The 22,162-nt window shown below is 39.1% G+C and overlaps 1 protein-coding gene across 1 annotated transcript in view; it reads left to right on the top strand.

Moving 5' to 3' along the window:
* The window catches only part of NXPH2 (neurexophilin 2), a 107,576-nt gene extending 85,957 nt beyond the window's left edge, over positions 1-21,619 (top strand). The window contains exon 2 of the mRNA XM_074363586.1: positions 19,137-21,619. Within this exon, the coding sequence (XP_074219687.1) occupies positions 19,137-19,880 (744 nt within the window). The 3' untranslated portion in view covers positions 19,881-21,619. The remainder of the gene's footprint in view (positions 1-19,136) is intronic.
* The last annotated feature ends 543 nt before the right edge of the window (positions 21,620-22,162 follow it).

Genomic DNA, 22,162 nt, shown 5'->3' with positions numbered 1-22,162 from the left:
GAATATGCATTAAATATAATTTATAGGCACGTATACAAAGGGAAAAAAGTTTAACTTATTCCAAAAAGGCTTTCTTGTGGTGCTGACAACTGACTTAAAAATCAGGCCTTTTCTAATTGTCTTCTCCTCTGTTATCCTCTGCTATTGATGTGATTCCTTTATAAGTATTACAAATCTCCAAGTATTGTGAAGCACCCACTTCTTAGAATTAGGTCATACCAAGATGAGAAGTGAGCTATATCTAAAGATCAAATAAGCTATATTTAAAAGTGATGCCTATTGTGAGTATATTAAATAACTAAAAGCCAAAAATTGTGAATTTCACCTGCTTTCTGTTAGCCTATATTAACAGTGCATGCTTGATCTCTTTTTTTTCCCCTCTTTTGGTATCCTTTCAGAATTAACCTTTAAGAATTTTTCTTCATGGCAAAAAAGGTGCCGGATAGGAAATCGTAGGCAAAGCAAAACACAGCGATGGTTACTTAGCACTGGAGGATCCTTACTAAAGCTTCTCTCACACATATCTTGAATATCATTGAAATGTACAAATTGACCAGAGCACTGCAGTAGCTGCTGGGGATCTAGCACTGGTTCCTTGGTTCCAATCTTAGAATCCTGTGGAAGTCATACTAGCAGTCTGGACTCAGGTGACTGTGTTCAGGAGAGCCTAGGGATTGGGTCTGAAGTTTTCAAGAACCTGCCTCAATAAGGACCATGAAATCCTGGAGGCAGACCCCAGGGCTTTGTGTAGGGTCCAGAAATCAGAACGGCTCAGGGCTGAACCATCTAGGCTAATTCTACAAATCAGTCCATATACAGACAACCTCATCTGCTGGACAAAGTTCTGACTGTCTCTTTAGCACCTGCACCTTGTGGCTGCTACTCTATCACCTCACAGGGTTACATGTGACCCCCTTGTTTCAGTTACTGACTGCATAAAAACTACCCTCCAAATCTGACCTCTTAAAGCAACAGCCGTTTTATTATATCTCATGATGTTGTGGAGCCAAAATTTGGACTGGGCTTAGCTGATTGATTCTCCTGCTCCAAAGGGCATTCACTGGGATCACTTGGAGGTACCTAGCTGGCAGCTGAATTGATCTGAAGGGTTCAGGATGGCTCCACTCACGCCCAGGGCCTTGGAAGGGTGCCAGAAGTTTGGACTCAGCTGGGCTCCGTGTAATGTCAGAGCCTCGACGCATGATCTCTCCAGCAGAAATTTTCAACTTCTGTCAAGGCTGCTTCGGTTCTAAGGGTTAGTCTATTAGTCTTAACAGCTTGGTCCTAATAGTGAGGAAACACTCCCCTGATGTAGAAAACACAGTGGGTACTTAGAGGAAAGGAGTTTGGGGAAGAGGGAGCATTCAAGCAGAGAGTAGTATTTGCTTTTAGAATGAAGATGGACTCAGGAAAACGATCGGTAGCTGCCACACATTCTGATAAAAGGCTGTGGATTCATACATGTCAATCACAATCAATCTGTGCGTGATAGGAGCTGGCACTTCATCCTAAGATGTGAATGATCCCAGCTCTGTTCTGCTTCCATGCCTTCATTTGTATTTAACAGTCTAGAGTGATATGAGAAAGACCACTCAACTGGGAATGTGGCGACCTCAGTCCTAGATTTTTTTTATTAATTTTAAGGGTCTCAATTTCTTAGCCTGTATAATTTTGCGGTTGGAGTAAATTCATCTCATGAAAACTCAGCAAACATTTATTCAACACTTGCTATAAGTGAGACACTCCACTTGGTGCCAAATGCGCTGACCCCCGCCTATGTCTCCACTTTGTACCCATCCCCCACCCCACCCCCACTAACTACCTTTGTTTGATCCTTGGAATTCCCTGAGTCATTTCTGGTCTTGCACATGCTGCCCCTCTGCCTGCAACACCCCTTTTGTGCTGTCCCCACAGCAACCTTGGCTCCTCTCTGTGTGAGCTTAAATGCCACCCTCTCACCCACTCTCAAGTGACTCGCCCTGTTCTCTGGTGGATCTCCTGTTGGTTTTTCTCTCTGCACTCCCTAAAGTTTGTATCTATTCCATAAATGTGTATGTTTACACATTTCCCTTGTCTCTGCTACTTGACACTGCACTCCATGAAGTGGGTGTTTTCACTGCCTTATCCACGATTGCATCCCACTGCCTGGAAAGCAGAAGTGCCCCCAAAATATGTGTGAAGGGGATGTGACAGGTGATTCAAAGACACCTGCAATCCAGTGAGAGAAGGTACAATGAGGCTGAATGTTCCTGGGGCCTGAGAGAACCATGAGCAAAGTTGTGTGATGATTTTCAAGAGGAATTGAACAAAGGTGATAGGAGATTACTGCGTAGGAGTGCGTGGAGTGCTGTTGAAAAGGCAGGCGGAGCAGAGCCAGAGGACCTCATTCACCATCTGAGGAGTCTGACTTTTATTCTCAGTCCAGGAATCTGCTGATGAGTTTGAGCAGTGGAGGGAGACGGCCTCGTTGTATAAAGGTCATTCTGGATGCTGTACAGAGAGCCATTGTAGAGTCAAGACTGGACACGAGGTTCTGAAGGGGTCTAGGAGAGAGGTCGCATTGTTGATGGAGGAGACAGAGGGGGTGAAGAGACAGAGACAGATTTAAAATAGATTTGGGAATCGACCATAGGAATTAGTGCTGAATTAGATGTGAGTGGGTGGGAACAAGCGGAGGGCTCGAGGATAACTCAGGGTTCTGGGGTGAGTTACTGGTGGATGGAGAAGCACTCAAAAGGAGAGATTCGGTGGCAAAGGGAGGAGAGTATGTTTGCGGGAGAGAAATCAGAAAGGAAGTGAGTGTGAGTGACCTTGATGTGGGCGCTGTTGAGGATGAGTTTGCCTTTCCAGTCTCTCAGTCTCTGGATAACTTTGCTTTCTGGCCACTTCCTCTGCCACCTCTTCAAGCTACTTCTTGCATGTGCAGCACCTGTTCCCCTGCAGGTTCTTGACGGAAGGATGTTACCTACGTGGTCTCTACATCCTAGTTGCTCAATAAGCACCAAAGTGAACTGAGTTTAATCAACAGGTTTTTAAATTCTTAACACTTAGATTTGCACAGGAAGACCTAGTGAATTACTGATTGCTCCTCCTTTCCCAGTGACACATTTGGAAAGGTTTCCACTGGTTATTAAGTATTCTGGCTTCTTTAATGGATTGTTAAATTTGTCTACCAAAGCCAAGAGCCCTACAGTAAGAAATGGAGCGTATGTGATTTAGGTTCAGGACACTTTTGGTCTGAAATAATCAGATCTCCCCACAGCACCGTAACCTCAGCCCTTTACTTTAACGTGAGCACTCTGGGAAAGCATCCTCTCTGCTTCACACTTCGGTGGGTGCTGTGCTGATTCTCCCCCAGACCTGAGAGGACGCCCTTCGCCGTAATCTTTCTCTCCCTTTTCCTGTTTGAATAGGGTGAGTCATAGCACCCCTTTCCAGACCCTTTCCTGCGTCTGACCGTGCCCCTGCACCAAGTCCGGGGTCCAGCGTGGCCCTGAAGCCATCAGGAACCATCTGTAGCATCCCGCTTTGTTCCTTCCTCGAGTGTGGCTTTACTCTCCAGGCTGCCTACCAAAACCACAGGCAGTTGAACTTCACGAATTTGATCTCTAGTAATGTAAGAAGTATTGTATGGTCATTTGGGTACAGGCCAGGAATGATTTTGCAATAAGTAAAATCTCAGGGGAAATTTAACCAAGTCATTCAGTTAACATGGAAATGATGTTGGCACATTATGGGCAGGGTTGTACTTTCTCAGCAACATATGTTTACTAAATATGTCTACTTTATTTTAGACATTGTGCTGGGCCTTGGGAATACAGCAAAGAATAAGAAAATATCCTTTTCCCTAAGGAATTCAGCCAAATGAAGGGAGACCAAGCAATTCAGGTGCTATTATAGGGACCCAAAAGGAGGAACCCATCAGATTGTCAAAGACACTTTATGGAGGAGACGCTACTGTGAGCTATTTTGAGGCCGATAAGACTACAACGATCATCTGTTACCTCTGATTCCAAGTTTCATGTTTGTTTTAAGATTCCTATTGCACTCATTCATGAAGCTTATAATAATAATTGTTACACATTTGAACTCGTATGTAATTGTGCATGTAAACGGCATTCGTGTCTCTTGTATATGTTGAGATTTTACAGAAGCTTACTTTAAGGGTGGGGAAAGGTTCCATTGCTCTGAAAGTGTGAAAACACTGCTCTAGGTAATAGATTTATTTAAAGGCTCACAATCAGATCTTAGAAAATTCACTAGGCCACATGCCTGATAGAATTTGACAGGAAATGTTTGCAAAGAAGAGCGTGGCCCACAGCCTTTGGTCCTGAAGCATTTCCTAATCCCAGGACCATCCTGTTCGAATTTTTCTGGAACTTCTGAACCAAGGGTAGGGAGAAGAGTTGGAGGAAAGAAGAGAAAAGGCTACTCAGGGAGCCAGAGGAACAGAGACTTTGATTTTGATCTTGTTTGCGAATGATTACAGATGCCAAATAAAGAAGCCACAGTTGATCTTAGCCAAGTATCTGATGACTGAAATAGAGCTCCCAGGATGTATACCTGGCTGCCTTGGTTGTCAACAAGGGGCAGAAGTTCCGGGGGCTGTGTGCGCACAGAGCATCAGCCCGGGAGTTCATATGAGGGAGCGTTGCAGTCAGCTGAGTCCTAACAAAGCGCTCATAGCCTTTCTGCTCCTCTTCCTCCATTTAAACACAATTTATATCCTCATTGTTCACTGCTACTTCTACAACCATGAAGGAATCATGTTATGTTTTACAAAGTGCAAAACTGGCATTGTAAATACTTTTCATGGTTCATTTGAACTGAGCCTGTCTGTTAACAGGCTAGATACCCGGGTGGTGAACTTCAGAGAGAGTCTGGGCTAAAGGTGGAGCGTGTGAGTTAATATCAGCTTAAAGGTGGTAGCTAAGTCACTGGAATGATGACCCTTTGAAAGTAATAGAATTCGGTCTTTTTGATAACACCCTATAAATTAATTATTTTAATAATTACTAGTAACTTTTTCAAATATTATCTTCAGACATTTTGATTTAGGCCTCATTATTCTTCTATCACATTATCATTACTTATTATTCAGTTCCATTCTCCCAACTCGTAACTCCTCATTCCCCATCTCCACTATTTTTCCTACTCGACTCCTTTATTGACTGCATTTTATTTAAGATTTAAAACCTTTTCCAAAGTGGCCTAAGAGTAAAGCCTAAAGAAATAAAAAGTTGTGAAAAGTCCAGGATGTTGCACACTGCCAGTCAGATTTATGTATTTAGTTTTTCCTGGGCACTTGTTCTGAATCATGCACTGCAATGAGTGCTGGGGACATACAAATGAGCAAGCGATGGTAGGTGCCATCGAGGAGTTTACAAGAGGAAGAGTCAAGTAAAAAAACTAATATTAATTATAAACAATATGACTAGGGCAGTGATCTAAACTTTCACAGTTTACTCTGGGAGCAACATGGAGACACTGGACCCTAAATCGGAACCAGTGATTCAAGTGTCCCTCTACAGTTAACCCTTGAACAACACAGAGGTTAGGGGCACCCACCCCCTGAGCCATCAAGAATCCGGGTATAACTTTATATTCAGGCCTCTGTATCTTAAGTGCTGCCTCTGTAGATTCAGCCACCCACATGTAGTGTAGTACTGTAAGGCATATTTAGTGAAGAACAAATCAACATGTAAGTAGACCCGCATGGTCCAAACCTGTGTTGCCCAAGGGTTCTATGTATTCGGTTCTATGGAGAATATAAGAAAGCACGAGGCATAATTGAGTCATGAAAATAAGAAATTCACACATGGACATAATTATTAACATCAAAAGGCAGTGTATCAGAGTTTGACAGATGCAGACCCAGTAGGACAGATGATAGACAGACTGGTGGATGAATGGATGGATGAATAGACAGACAGACAGACAGACAGACAGACAGACAGACATAATCTAGAGAGCTGTATTTCAAGGTACTGGCTGTTACAGTTGTGGGGCCTGGCCATTCTGACATTTGTAGGGCAGGCTCCAGAAACTCTTGGGCATGAGTTGATACTGCAGACTTGAGGCAGAATTTTTTCTTCCTCAAGGAAGAAGTTTTGTTTCTAAGACATTTCAACTAATGAGATAAGGCCCACTCACAACATCAAGAATAATCTCCTTTACTTAGAGTCAAACTGATTGCTCCAGATAAAACACCAAAAGGGTGTGACTGAACAGCTTTTACTAAAGATATTCAGTTTTTGGCACATGGATCCAATCAACCATCTCAGCAGAAACCAGAAGCAGAGACATGGTTATCCAGAAAAGATGCAAGGAGGGTGGTCTTGTTGGACTGCAGTGTTACACAGGAGATTGACAAGGTTTTAACAATATTATACCATCAGAAATGCTGCCAGCCTGGACTGAGAGGCACAGAGAAGGGACAAAATAATGAATGACTCCAAGGGTAGAGACATGGATACAAAGGCCAGGGCTGACAATACCTCCTTGGGCTACGAGGGAAGGGCTGCCGCACCAGCTAGGCTTGACAGTGAGCCTGCTCCTCCATGATCCCAAATGATGCAACAGAAAAGTGTCCTTCAAGATTTAGGGAGGGAGTTTAGAGGAAACTGACTCTGATTAGAGTTTAGATTTTACTCTCAGTAATAGCAAGATTTTTTTCTTCTAGAGTATTTGAATTATGATGTAACTGAATACAATATATATCCCTTAAAATAATTAAAGATAGTATATATGTATACTTTATATTACTTAGGGAGAAAATGTGAATAAATATTAAAATATTAATAATTGTAAGATCTTAATTTTCATCAATTTCCTTTTTTTCATTTTCTAGGATAAAATTCTTTACATACTGGGAAAAAACATTATTTATAAGGCAAACATATTTGTATTACGTTATATTACTATATATAATTGTAGCATATTATTTATATTTTATGTTATTTTTGTGTGTGTCAGATCCATCAGAATATTAGTGTGGAAAGAGCAGTGACTTGATAACAAAAGACCTGATTTCTAGACTTATTGCTGCCTCTCAATTCCTGGACCTTGGACAAGCCTCCTAAGTTCCCTGAGGCTACAGAGACTGTAATTCTGAGTATAAATGTCAGGAATGACTATTGCAAAAATAATCTTGACACAACTCTCAGTTTCATACATACAAGCAATATGCATTGGGTTTTTTTCTAGTAAATAGGTGTTTATAGTATAGAAATTGTCACTGATCTTACAAAGTATATTTATATTGGATCATCCTAAAGCAGCATGGTGATGTAGGGTCCTCTAAAAATCCCCGGTAGACTATGAATGTTTACATTTAAGTGAAATATCATACTATGTATCTAAAGCCATTTGCAAAATTACTTTAAATTAATAAACGTCATGTTTGGTGAAAGATTTGACCAATAAATGGTGACATTTTGAATTGAAAAAAGAAACTCAACTTATAGATGTTAACCACATCTACAAAATGTAGCACTGAGATGTGTGTTTGAATACTGAGTGCAAGAGCCTGGCCAAGTTAACACTTAAATCTTGCCATCACAGGGAGTATACACTAATTGCTAGATTAATGGTACCTGAAGATTGAAATAGCAAATGAATGTGATGATAAAATAAAAAACCATTCACACATGCACCTCTTCTGCCCCATCCACCCCTTTCCCCCCAACATGTTTCCTCATCCTGCATTGAAACTCTGCCTAAACTGACATAGAAATACGCTATCTAGCATTTCCACTTCTCCCACTGCTCTTCCCTCTGTGGCAACGTTCCTATTCAAATGCCAGCTTTTAGGGGTCAAGACAGAGATGCTTGCTGTCTCTCCCGGGCTATTGTATTTCAGAAGTATTTACATGTTCCTGTCATGCAAAGCTCTTGTCTCTCACTGAAAACTTGGATGGGGCTTATAAGGACACAGGGTGCCACTTACCATGCTGAGTCATTTATTCCTGAACAGTGAAAGGACTTTTTCTGTTAGATTATCAAAAGAATCCCTTCTTTGACTTTGCAAAACTTGTGTTAAATGAGATTGCACTCTGACCCTGCTTTGCTTGGGAAGTATGGCCGTAGGCTGACATTTAGCATCCCCCTACCACAAGGCGACTCACCATTTGCTTCTAGTCTGTTCATAATTTGTTAAGGAGCTCCTTTTATGCAGCTTGCTAACACAAAATGATGTCTAAGTTTACTTTCACACTATTTATTTTGAATGTTTGCAGAAATTATGGTGTGTCCATGCACACGTGTGTTTATACACGTGATATTTCTGTGTCAGAATGTATACTTTTGTTGGGGGGGAGGGCGGGTAAGGTTTTTTGCAGAGGTTGTGTCATTGATTTTCCAGATTACTGTCATCAAGATAAAATAAGAATTGCCATATTTAACCTTAGCCATAAAACTACTGCCAAGCGTTGCAATCTAGCTTTTTGGCTGTTACTGCTAAGATTTCTGTCTTCACATTTATGTTTCCTGTTAGTTCCTGTATCAATTTAGAAACATGTAAAGGGTAGCTATTAAAAGCTATCTGGAAGGTAAAATGAATTTGCTACTCTCAGCAGAAAGGATGGATGTCCATTGTTTAGCTTTCTTCTCCTAAGCAATCATTTGTTTTCCAACTTGCAAAATGAATTTTGAAACAACGCCACGTTAGGCCAGAAAATATTAATAGGTACAATTAACACATTGATATGTGTTTGATTCTGTCATCCTTCATCCCTTTAAGCCATTCTTCTTTTAATCTGCTATGACAGTTCTGTAATGGAGCCCCAGAAATATGACTTTAGGGCAAGCCATACCACTAATCATAGCATTGTATGTTGTCCAGCAGATATGTGTTCTATTGTCAGCAGGGATGATATTCTGCATAATTTCTATGCAGAGCAAATGCTTTCCAAGATTTGTTTACAAGCAAAAAATTTAATGGGATGCTAAGTTCAATTATAACAGGGTTTTTTTTCCTTCCTGCTGAGCAGGTTGTTGTTTTATTTTAACTACAGGATACAGAACAGAATTGTTAAAGCAATTCAATTATATAAGCTATATATATGCAATGTAAATGAAGCCTTATTAGACCACTTTTCATTATTGGTTCTGTAATTTTTCAACCATTGTGGGATCTGCAGGCCACCTCTACATTGGAGAGCAGTGGTCACTTTGGAGGTTCTTGGCTTGAACTAATACCCCCAGTGAAATAATTAATGGCTAGCTATCCAGATTCCATCAAGAACAACATTATAAACAGATCTATTAAACAAATCAGTTATTCTTCCAAACTGGCACTTAGCAATGATTGTCACCGTGAAAAAACATTAATAAATGCTTCCAGGATATCCAAGGGGGACAAGCCAGCTGCCTTTAAAAAATATTTGTACAGATCTGTATCAATTTATCTCTGATAGCATATGCCAGTCCTGTTGACAGGGAAAAGCCAACTCTCCTAGCTTGGTACAAATTCGCAAGTTTGGAGCATTCAGCTTATTCTGCCTGATCCTGGAAAGTCATAATTTTTTTCCTTGATGGACAGAAGACTACGTATTTTTGATGTACTATAAAATAGTCAAGGGTATGGCCTTCCTTGTTAATATCAGGTGGCCTAGTCAATCTATGCATGCTGGGTTATATCTATTATGGCAAGCATCTCACAGAAAACCAGTGGAGGCTATAAATATTTTATATTTAGCGTAATATACACACTGAAGACTGAAAACATCCTCTTTGGGTGTAGGTGCTTCTTCAGTGCTATGATTAGGTGGGAAAAGATTCGGTTGTTGTGTTTTACCTTTCATTTAAAGCATTCATCAGTTCTTGTGAAAATCATAGACATTAGTCAGACTTGTTTCCTATTAGCATATCTTAACACATCTTTAAACCTAAAGACAAGCCTGTATTATTTCAGAATATCATTATTTATCCAGAGCATACTTGGTTCCTTATCAAGTAGCATTGATATATATTGTAATAATTATATAGGATAACAGAAGAGGGCTATACCATAATTGTGGCAAAGGTCTGACTATCCCAGAACCCAAGAATATCTCTAATAAATATTTAGAAGCTCTTTGAAGGTTTAAGGGTGAATACAAGGCCTGCTAAGGTTGCCACCTCCAAGCATGAGAGGAGCTCCAAGCTCAGTTCTCCAGCAGGAACTGAGCACTGACCGAACCTTGGAGCCTGTTCAGCATTAAGAGAAGTGGACATGTCCTTTCAGTTATAAGATGAATACGTTCTGAGGAGCTAACGGTACTATAACTGATAATACTGTATTATATAACTGAAATTTACTAAGACCCCTTTCTCAAGGGTTCTCATACAAAAAAAAAAGGTAACTATGTGAGGGGATGGATGTGTTAATTAAAATTACTTGATGGTGGTAATCCTTTCACAGTATAAATATATATAAAATCATCACATGTACACTTTAAACACATTATAATTTTATTTGTCAATTATCTCTCAATAAAGCTGGGGGGAAAAAAAGAAAAGAAATGACTGTTTTTCTAGGAAAACCATAACTATTGTCTTACATTATCATCATAGTAATTATAAACAAATCAATATACAATTTGGCACAAGAAAAACAGAAATGTAAGTACCAAGATCAATTCATTTTCTTGTCACTAATTCATTCATTTTCAACTCTCAATTAGTGTATATCTTGGATTTTTCATTTCTCTCATCAGAAGATAGATATTAATTCCTCAACTCTGTTTACCCCCTTCCCTGTTGCCTCCCCTGTTTAGGACTAGCACTCCCTGCTTGATATATCAATCAATCAATATATATATATATATTTCCAGGCCCTTATGACAACTATAAATCAATGGGGGATTATTTATGATTGTTTATTTAGTGTTTCTTTTCCCTGCTCTTCTGCAAATCACATGAAGACAGGAGCTGCAATCTGCCTTTCTCTGCAGTGTGTTCCCGGTGCCCAGAGCATAGATGCTGTACTTGGAAGGTATTTGATAAATTTGTGTCAAATCAGTGATTAAAAGTGAACACATATTGTAAAAGACATATGCACCCCAGTGTTCATGGCAGCAAATATGTGGTAGATATATACAATAGAATATTACTCAGCCATAAAAAAGAAATAATGTCATTTGCAGCAGCATGGTTGGACCTAGAGATTATCATACCAAGTGAAGTCAGACAAAGACAAATATTATACAATATCTCTTATATGTGGAATCTTAAAAATGATACAAATGAACTTATTTACAAAACAGAAAGACTCACAGTCACAGAAAACAAATTTATGGTTATCAAAGGGGAAGGTAGGGGGCAGAGATCAATTAGGAGCTTGGGATTAACATATACACACTACTGTATATAGAACAGATAAACAACCAGATTCTACTGCATAGCACGGGGAGCTGTATTTAATATCCTGTAATAACCTACAATGGAAAAGAATCTGAAAAGGAATATATATATATACACATTTGTATAACTGAATCACTTTGCTGTACACCTGAAGCTAACACAACATTGTAAATCAACTATATTTCAATTGAAAAAAAAGATGAATGCATGTGTTTGTGACCAAGATTCCAGGCCTCCTCACTTCTCTCCTGGACTGCAGAATTCAGCTCCTCACAAGTATTCTTGCCCATGGACCCGCCTCGCTCTGACTCACTTTCCATCTCAAAGCCTCCTTCGGCTCCTTGAAGTGCAACTCCAGCCTTTCCTTTTCACCATTTTACTTTTGAGAAGACCAGGCTCAGGGAGGGCACGTGGCTTGCGCAGGCTGATAGAACCCTAAGTGGCAAAGCCAGATTTCCATTCCACGGTTCCTGACCCCAACTCCTCCTAGGAAATCGAAGCATCACTGTTCCCATCTCTTGCATTTTCCTGCTTCCAGTTTTACCTGTTCCGATTGAGTGCACCACCCCTGCTTCTTTCATGCATTCCTTCACTCTTGGAACAGTCTTTCTGTTTGTGCAGATTCAGCCACTGGAGAATGTGCCAACAGAGTCTTTTCTGCACGGCAGGGACTTGACTGGGACACTCCACGTTTTCTCTTAGGCCAATCATTTGCGAGTGCCAGGTGGGAGTACTGTAGCACTTGTATGATTGCCGGCCAAGGTGAAAGTCAATGAAGCCGTAAACTTACTCCTGCAAAAATAACATAATATGTTCATGGGAATATTTCTAAACTGTTTTAGGGTTCCCACTTCCCTAAACAAGGTGTGTTAATGTCATCCAGTCTCTTCTTATTTCAGTCAGGAGAGCTGTGTTTCGAGGCAGTGAGCTTAAGGAGCTAAGCTTCAACTACTTAGGAAATCGAAGCATCTCCTCCCCCCGTGCCATGTAAGTGAAGAGTTGATAGGAGCTAAACATATGTGTCAATTAGAATTGCTAAACCTTGGACTGGGACAGTGTGGCTGGGGTTGGTGTTGCATCCACTGGTGTTTCTTCAAATAAGAAAAATACCACCTGTTAGGATCGTTGTAGGAGAGAGTTACCTGGAATGATGATGGTGTGGTATATATTGAATGACATTTGAACCCCAGAAGCTCACTGCTCTAAATGCCCTTCATTCCTTTCTGTTGTTCATGGGTGTAGACAAATCTCCTGCCCTCAACCCCCACAGATTGGGACCCAGCCCCGCATGCAGCTACTGGGAAGAAGCAAAGCTGTATCATGATGATGGTCATTTAGAAAACGGTTATCTCGTAATTTTGACTGTCTCAGATGCCAGGGGAAAGCAAGTAACATTCATAGTCCTGCAGATCCAGTTTACTGTGAATATAGAACACTGCTTTGTGACGCTCTCATTCCTTAGCTCCATTCCCCTTGATAAACAGAAGGACCAGCAAAGACAGCCCCATCTAAAGGTTGATATTGAACCATTGAATGTATAGAGTCAGGTGCAATAGCCTGGCTCCAAAACTGAGAAAAGGGACATTTGAATCTAATATCATAAGCAGGTAATTCCAACTCTAAGTGAGATATTTATAGAATAAGGTCTTCTTTATTGAACTATCAGTTATCAAAATGGGCCCCATTTTAAAAAAATAAATACTAAATAAAAATAAAATAGTAATAATAATAGTTGATGATGACAGACACATTTATAGCATGTAATATTGCCAGAATAATTTATAAATAGTGAATGATTTCCTAAACAACTCTGAGGTTATTTTAGATAATTCAGTGATGCGGTAAAGAGTTATAAAATGAAATGCTTGAGAATTCCTGACTTAAAAAAAAAAAATCAATCCTAAACCAAGTGCCACTGAATTAAATGTAAATTAAACTAAGCTTCTGGTAACAAAAACGTACAAGCCTTTTGAGAATTCTGAAAGCAAAACTTTTAAAAAAGTCTCATCTTCTCTACCTAAGCCAGAAGATTAACATCAACAGTGATTAAGTCACGTTGCTAACATGTACCCTTGAGATGAAGGGATGAAAATGGCACCTTACAGCTGTGTTCTTCCTCCCCAAAGCCCAGTCTAATCACAAGAAAAACATCAGACAAACTCAAATTGAAGGGCATTCTGCAAAATGCCTAAGCCAGTGCCCCTCAAAACCTTCAAGGTCATCGAAAACAAGAAACAACTAAGAAACGGTCACAGCCACGACAAGCCTAAAACTTCACAATGACCAAATGTAATATGGGATCCTAGATGGAGCAGATAAAGGACATTAGGAAAAACTAGGGAAATCTGAGTCAAGTATGGGCTCTAGTTAATACATGATGTATAGGTATTAGCTCAGCAGATGTGACAAGTGTAATACAATGTAAGATGTTAGCAGTACAGGGAACTAGATACAGGGTATACAGTAACTCTGTACCGTGCAACTTTTCAGTAAACTAAAACTGTTCTGAAATAAAATGTTTAACAGATATGGCTGAAGGAAAAGATCTTCTAATATAGTATTTGCAGAGGAAGACGCTTTTGAGTTTATAAATTATTTTCATAATTTGTGACAGTTCTCACATCTGCTACTATAAAATTCATTGCAGCTTCTCTGTCTCTTGGGAAAAAAAAATGCATTTAATTATCAGTGAAATTCAACTCCAGTTTGTTATGATGAATGATTTGAACCTGTCAGCTTTTTTTGTCCCCTGAAAAACAAAAGAACTGAAATGAAATACAGTCTTCTTCTCCTACTCCCTTCCTTCCACCTGCTTCATTTAATTGATGAAGGTTTGAGCTTTTATTAATCTTTTTGAGCTCCTCTGTAAGATGCAGAAAAAGCTAATATGATATCATTGTATCTAGCTAATGTGTGTGCTTTGTGAAATTGATACACCCTGCCAAGACATAAATTACTTAAGCTTTGATAAATGTGTTGAAATCAGGGAATGTTCAAACAGATAAAGCGCAGCAATTCCTCTTTTTCTCCCTTTTTTAAACTCCATTTTGTGCTTGTGGTTAAATGTTTTGCATTATTGTTCTAATATGATGGGACGAAAGACTGCAGCGATAGCAATATTAGCACAGAGAGCCCCAGCAAGTACAAAAGCCACGGGGCACACAGCCCTGTGTTTTGCAGATAACATCTAACAACCTTGCCTTGGACAGAGCATTTGCCTACAGGTTCAGAACCACCTCCAGTCCTCTCTCAGCATGCTGTATTCAGGGAAATTGTCTTTAGAAGAATGAGGGTGCCTGCCAGACACTTTGTAATTTCAGATCTTTTGCTGACTCATTTGGTTGGTTGGAATCAAAGATCCACAAACACGTTTTGTTGGCAAAGAGAGCTCACCTGCCCCTGTGATCTGGATATGACTCAGATGCCACCGAGACCAGAAACAGGAGGAAGCATTTGACTGATGCTCTGGGGTTGAGAAGGTTGATTTCTACTCGGTCATTAATTTATTATATGGCACTGCACAAGTTGCTTGATTAACCACTAATCAGTTTCCTGGAGGCCTGAGAATCCATATAATTCTCTGAAGACAATTCTTGAATAAGAGGCATGGGACTATCCCTTGGACCATGCAAGAGCCATCAGTCACTGAATGCCTTTTGCCAGAGGTTGGGCTCAGTAACTTCCATCCATTGTTTGATTTTACTCCTTACAATCCACCAGCAAAGGAGATAAAGGTGAGGAAACTGGGAATCATGTCAGACATTTTAAGTGAAGGGGTGATGAGGTCATCGGGCACCAAATCCTATGCTTTTCCAGCATGTTGTTTCCATATTGGGAGTATGTGGATGAGTGCGGGGCAGGGTTGTGGTTCATCCAACCCCCCCATCAGCCATCCCTGATTAGGTCTTTTGAGGTTAAGCACAAGCCTTGGAGACTCGGGTCATACAACTGTCCGTGTACACCTGTTTAGGAGATGGTGCCCTCCCACCAGTGGTGCACACATTGTAAGAAAATATTTCAGGGAGAAGGGTAATTTGCACCAAAGGGAGTGGAAGTTGGGAGAGGAGGTACCACTCTCAGCTTCTTAAGACAATTAGAAATGTATTTACTCGTTTAATTATACTTTTCTACCAATACATCATTATCCAAAGCTTTTTGAAATTTGAGTTTAGATTTGAAAGTCAGTACCTGTAAGAAGTGCCCGTGCATTTTAAAGTAATAAATAAATGAAGTTCTACACAGCTTTTCTCAATATGTTCAATGTTGATGTCAAAGCAAGTTACAAATATGATGGCCTGGAGCAAAGCAAAAAAAAAAAAATCAAAAGATGCATATATCTACTTTTTTAATCTAAGAAACTGTCAGTGAGTGTTTTAATTGAAACAGAATAGAGATCTGTGCTTAATGGGTAAGTTTTATTATTTTTACATAGATCATCCTTAAAATCAAGGGCCCTTCAAGCAGGTTTGAGTCTGAAGAGCACTGTGTGAGAACATATTTTTTAGAAATCAAGTTTCATCTTAAATTCTCGTATGGAGAATCTTTCCTGAAAAATTGAAGAGTCTTTCTAAGGCAAATAAGTACATCTAATTTACATCTGTTTGATAAGTTTAGACTTTTTTTTATACTCATATTTCTTAGGGTGAGTCATATGTTTGGGTCAAATTGTTACAACCTAAGTTACTACAAAGAAAATCTTTAGTTTTTTTAAAAGTCAGTAGATGACTTTTTGAATCTCAGAACCATCACAGCAGAAGTCTTTAGAGATAAGGGAAGGAGCTCATAATGGGGCCTCTCCTGTATTCTGAAATACACCAATGCCAGTTAACTTAAGACTCTACGTGATTGCAAGCTTATCATTGAACAATGGGTTTAATGTTCATAAGTTTTTCAATAACAGAAAAGTAAGGAGAAAATCGGGTGAAGCACTAAGTAAAGAAAAATGATCCAGGCAGAAAAAACTCAGGAGAATGTGTAATGTAAAACAAACATTTTAAGGGGGGTGGGGAGCATATTGCTCCTGGTAGTGAAGAGTGTTGTCATACTTGTGAGCAAAAAAATATTTTTGAATGAAAAATGGATCTTAATGTGGCTAGTAAAGTATCAATTGGGAACATGGTGTGTAAAAATAAGAATTGAGATTTTTTTTTTTGAAAAAAAAAAAAAGCTAAAAGGGGAAAATGTCAGAAGGGATTTACCCTGTGAAAGAGAGGAGTGAAGGCAGGAGTGAAGGAAGAAGTTAGGAAGTTGTACAAATAGGGCCGTAGAGGTCAGGAATGAAAGGAGAAGTTCCCTCGTACCAGAGATTCTTGGAAACAGGGTGGGTGTGACTCGGATTGACCAAGCAAGGCACATCTCACAACATACTGGAAACAGATGAAAAATCAAAAATAGACAACAAACAAAACTCATAATCACAGAGAAGAGAAATTGGACCTTCATCAATCAGCAAGGGGTTTCTTATCTGCTTATGTGTCCTTGAACCTCTGTCTGGAGAGAGGACAGGACAAGTCACTTGGACCAGGCAGTATCAGTTCTAGTAAATTCAAGTCATATCTGGAGCCAACACTGACCTTCCTGGGCTGTGTATTATCACTTGATTTGATGAGGTTTTGTGCACATCATCAAATGTTAAGTCAGGAAAGCTAGTTACAGTATCAGAAATACCCAGCATATTTTGAGCCAGAAATCCTGGGTAATGATCCCTCTTTTCCTGGTGAATATGCCAGCCCTTCAGCACCAGGAGAGAGAAAGGAGTATCAGCTCAGGCTCTGTGAGCCCTAAGAAGAGGTAGTATGGATTTAGATTTTCAAAACAGTACGTGCAGCAGATCAATCTGCCCTTCTGCCAAACCTCAGTAATTTACGTAAAAAGAAAAGAATTTTTTAAAACACTAGACATGAGGCAGAAAAGCCTTCAGGAAATTAATCAAAGGGACCAATATGTATTATATGACACTCTCCCCAACCACCCACCCTAAAGCTAAAAAAGAAAAAAAAAAAAGAAAACCCCACACATACATTAAAGTCCTTAGATTCCTACTCTGAAGTGTTTGGGGGTGAGGTATAGGTAAAAACACTTTCACAAAATTCTTGTAGAACCTAAGCTTTTATGAATGTATTAACTATAACCTCATGTCTACCATATAGTCAAGTGCAATATTTATAATCCAAGCTACTTTTTTAATTGCATTGAAAGCAATAATTTTTACCAGTCACAGTGCTTTGCCAAGTTTGAAAGGGTTGGGGAAACACTACACAAGCACAGCCCCACTTGGTTCTCATCCTTTTCATCATGCTGACAGTTTTCCAGAGAATCATTACCAGAGTGGTTTGTGCCATTAGAGATAAGAGGCTATCTGTGTTTCCACTAGAAACCTCTATTTTCCAGACCTTATAACTCATCCATAAATATTCACTCCAGGCAACAGTTTCATATATTATGATTCTGTCCTTCAAAATCCATATTGATTTAACTAAATGATTTTTAGAAATCATGAGGACTCTTATATTACAAAAGAATAAAAAGAAAAATCAAGTGCAAATAAAGTGCTGTGTTTCAGTGGATATAATTTGAACCAGAATACTGTGGAATCCATAAAACACATGCACACAACTCTTCCTTAGCAATCCTATCTTTCAAAGTATTATTCAGTTGTAATAAAATTTATCTATCAATAATTAGCCTAGTAATTAATTCAAAATATATATTTCCAATTTCTGTTTCTATAAAGGCAACCAAACTTGATGATATCCTCTTTTTTTTAAATTTTTTTTTAGGTGAATAGTAACTAGGTTTCTGTTTTTATTTTTTTAATGCAGGTACTGGGGATTGAACCCAGGACCCTGTGCATGCTGGACATGTGCCCTACCACTGAGCTATACCTTCCCCCAAAGGCAACCAAATTTGAAATTACATTTTTTCAGTTAAAGCTTTTGTAGAACTTTCTATTGCTGTTCACGCTGCTTTTTTGTTACAGAATTTGAAATGGAATGAGATCAAAAGCAATGAAATTATATGACATAAGCTTTTGAATATAATAGTGCCCTTAATATTTCCAAATATATTTTGAGTTGTCTCGGTATCTTATATTCAGATGGTTTCTAGCTCCATGGTAGAAGCCAGCATTCTAGAGTTGTCTTCTGCCTGAAGGAAAAAGCCTTACACATTTTAATCAAATGAGAGACCAAAATATACTACTTCCCCCAGTCTGGAAAGATAGAATTGTAAAGATTAGGAAACAGAGGTTAAAAACCACATAAACCCATTAAAATGAAATATAGTCATTCCTCAGTATCTGTAGGGGATTGTTTCAGGACCCCCTTGGATACCAAAATCCAAGGATGTTCAAGTCCTCTATATAAAATGGTTTAGTATTTGCATATAATCTATGCACATCCTCCTGGGTACTTTAAATCATCTCTAGATTACTTACAATACCTGACACAATGTAAATGCTATATTAATAGTTGCCAGACCGTGGCAAATTCAAGTTTTGCTTTCTGGATTTTTTTTTCCCCTCAATATTTTCAACCCAGAGTTGGTTAAATCCTCTGGATTCAGAACCTGCAGATACACTCTTAATCTCATCGCTCCCATTTTTGTACTCACAGATTTACACTGCTTGAATTAAATGGTCCTCTTGTTACACTGGGGTGCCCAGCTGTGTGTGTGAAATGCTGTTTAGCAAGAACTGAAATAATATCACAGGAATTTCCCTGGTGCTTTGGCTTTGGTATGTGTGCACGCAAAGCCTAACCTAAAGTTTATTTCTCTCTCTTCTTTTCAAACAGCTGTTTTGTGACAGTAAAAAGGTGGTGCATGCCACAGAGGGGCTAGATTGGGAAGACAAGGATGCTCCAGGGACGCTGGTTGGAAACGTGGAGCACTCAAGGATCATCAATCCTCTGCGCCTGTTTGTTAAACAGTCTCCGGTCCCCAAGCCTGGGCACTTGGTGTATGCAGACAGCATGGAGAACTTTTGGGATTGGCTGGCCAACATCACGGAGGTTCAGGAGCCACTGGCAAGAACTAAACGGAGGCCAATAGTGAAAACAGGGAAATTTAAGAAAATGTTTGGATGGGGCGACTTCCATTCCAACATAAAAACTGTTAAACTCAACCTCCTCATCACGGGGAAAATTGTTGACCATGGAAATGGAACCTTCAGTGTTTACTTCCGACATAATTCCACAGGCCTGGGCAATGTTTCAGTGAGTTTGGTACCCCCCTCCAAAGTGGTGGAATTTGAAGTTTCCCCGCAGTCTACCTTGGAGACCAAGGAATCCAAATCGTTCAATTGTCGCATTGAGTATGAAAAAACAGATCGGGCGAAGAAGACCGCCCTGTGCAACTTTGACCCGTCCAAGATCTGCTACCAGGAGCAGACTCAGAGCCACGTTTCCTGGTTGTGCTCGAAGCCCTTCAAGGTCATTTGCATCTACATTGCGTTTTACAGTGTTGATTATAAACTTGTGCAAAAGGTCTGTCCTGACTACAATTACCATAGTGAGACTCCATACTTATCTTCTGGCTGAATCTTTCCACAGCCACAGAAATGAAGGACGAATAAACATTCAATTAGAATGACCAAGAACCAAGCCCAGATCTTAATGGTAAAGGATCCCTTTTGTTTCTGGCAGTGAACCTTCATTCCATATAAGGTTTTCAAATTAAAAAAAAAAAAAGAAAAGAAAAAGAAACATCTTTAAATGTGAAACGTGTGTGTTTCAATCATAAGTACCTTAATCTGAAGCATCAGATTACATATGAAGCCATCACTCTCAGTGGAATGGCCAAGTCCTCCAGATATTGTTTCTCTAAAAGACGCATCAGTGGTAGCAACATGTAACAGGAAGGAGACAAATTATGCATGTGATAAACATTGCTCTTGAAATGAGCCTGCCTTTGAAATGTGTTTTGGAAGGTTACCTTAAAAATAGCAGATTCAGTAAAGCAACTGAAAAGATTGTATTTGATAGATGAATCACATTTCTGACATCAAATTCTTTTTTTTATTGCTGTCTTTTCTCCCACATCTGTGCTGTTACTGATATGAGAGATGAAGGGGTAAAATTTGTTTCAGTACTCATGTGTGAAGTTACAGTGCCACAGTAGAACAAAATACACTGTTATCTGAGCGAGAGTTGAGTGAAATGTGATTTAAAAACACTTAGTCCTGGGTTGGCCACCATCCTTATGAGTCTCATCTGAGCAGTAATATTAGGGTATTAAGAAAGCAAATCTGGATATAACATTAAGTCAGCTCAACAATAATGAAGATCAGGATGTTTTTGGATTCTTTTGCCAAATTCAGTGCTGTGAAGTCGTCAAAAATATCCTAAATCCCTATTCAGTCTATAACCTCATTCTACTCCTTTAGTAGTATGATTTTTATATACCTGTGTAGAATAACTCTGAAATTGAGAGAAAGTGATCGTTTCCGAGGGTAGGATGGAAAAGAAACTGGAAGTGGAAGGAGGAAATTCCAGGATGATTAGTCATCATTTCTAGCCTTTTAGATTAAGTTCTCCTTGCATTTAATTATTTAAATGAGGGATCAAATTCTACAGAAAGAAAGAGGATATTTAAACATGACTATTATGAAGTGTTAATTACCAAGATACATGACTCGTCAGGCTTTTGAGATGACTTCCACGATCTGGTCCTTCTCATCTTCTCTGAGGGGGTCGACGGTCATCCTATGTCAAAAGACTGGCTGATCTGTGAATTAGCAGAGGAAGAGAGTGTGGCTGACCAGTGAAAAGATTTTTAGAATGTGTAAGACTCATGGAATGGTTACTCTTTTTGCCATAGATGTTAACTTTTCTCCTTCTTATCTGTAAAATATCACTTACAGTAAAACATTAAATGGAGGACTGAAGGACGACCAGTCCTAACCAACAAAAATGCTCTTACCACCTTGTTCAGAAAGGCAACAGCCCTCATCTCTGTTTTGCATCTCCATGCCTTTCCTTTTCCTGGTGATATCTGCACAGTGTTTGGTTTTTTGTCTTTTGTAAAAAATTGTACTAGGCTTAGTGTGTAGTAGTACAGGCTTGACATTTTTGCTCTGAGTTCATCCGGTGCTTTTGTAATTTTGTGGTTGGTGTGAAATACTTTGAAACATCTTTTTATTTTCACTTAGAAACAAGATTAAAATACTATTTATTGTAAAATATGTGGGAATCATATATGTATATACACTTAGAATTTTCTGTGTACAGAGAGTATGTGTACACATTTCTATGTAAATAAAAAGAATTTGCTAAATCTGTCAGAGGACTTTAGGACTTTGTTATTTTTTAAGACTGTTCTTGTTTCCTTTCCTCACAGTGGTTTATTGTGTGTGTGTTTGTGTGTGGGTATGTATTATCAACTGAGCATTAAGATTTTCCTTGTGTACATATTAAACAGAGCAGCTAGGCTATGTAGAATATATAGTAAAAGGATAATTCATAAACCACTTGGCATATAGTTGGCATCTAATAAGAACTCTGTGAGTGTGGGCTGCTATTATGATTGTTATAATTATTATTACATGAAATGCAATTTAAAACTACCTGATGTTCAAAAGTTGAGTGAGAAAAACGTTAGATCTGTGCAAAGAAAAAAATTCAATAGGTTGGCATGATTCTTAGATTTTTAGCAGGGTTTGTGGAGTTTAAAAAAAAAGTTTCCCTAGGCATATTTTTAATTGGTGTAGAACATATGCCACATATATTTTTTAGTCATAATTTCATTTCAAAGCCTACGTAATTGTCAGTAATGGTACTTGGCACAATATAAATCAGATCCCATTTAAACATGCAAATGCACA

Source organism: Camelus bactrianus, chromosome 5 (assembly GCF_048773025.1).
Source record: "Camelus bactrianus isolate YW-2024 breed Bactrian camel chromosome 5, ASM4877302v1, whole genome shotgun sequence".
Taxonomy (NCBI): domain Eukaryota; kingdom Metazoa; phylum Chordata; class Mammalia; order Artiodactyla; family Camelidae; genus Camelus; species Camelus bactrianus.
Note: the sequence above shows the minus strand (reverse complement) of the source record. Positions and strands in the feature narration are given on the sequence as shown.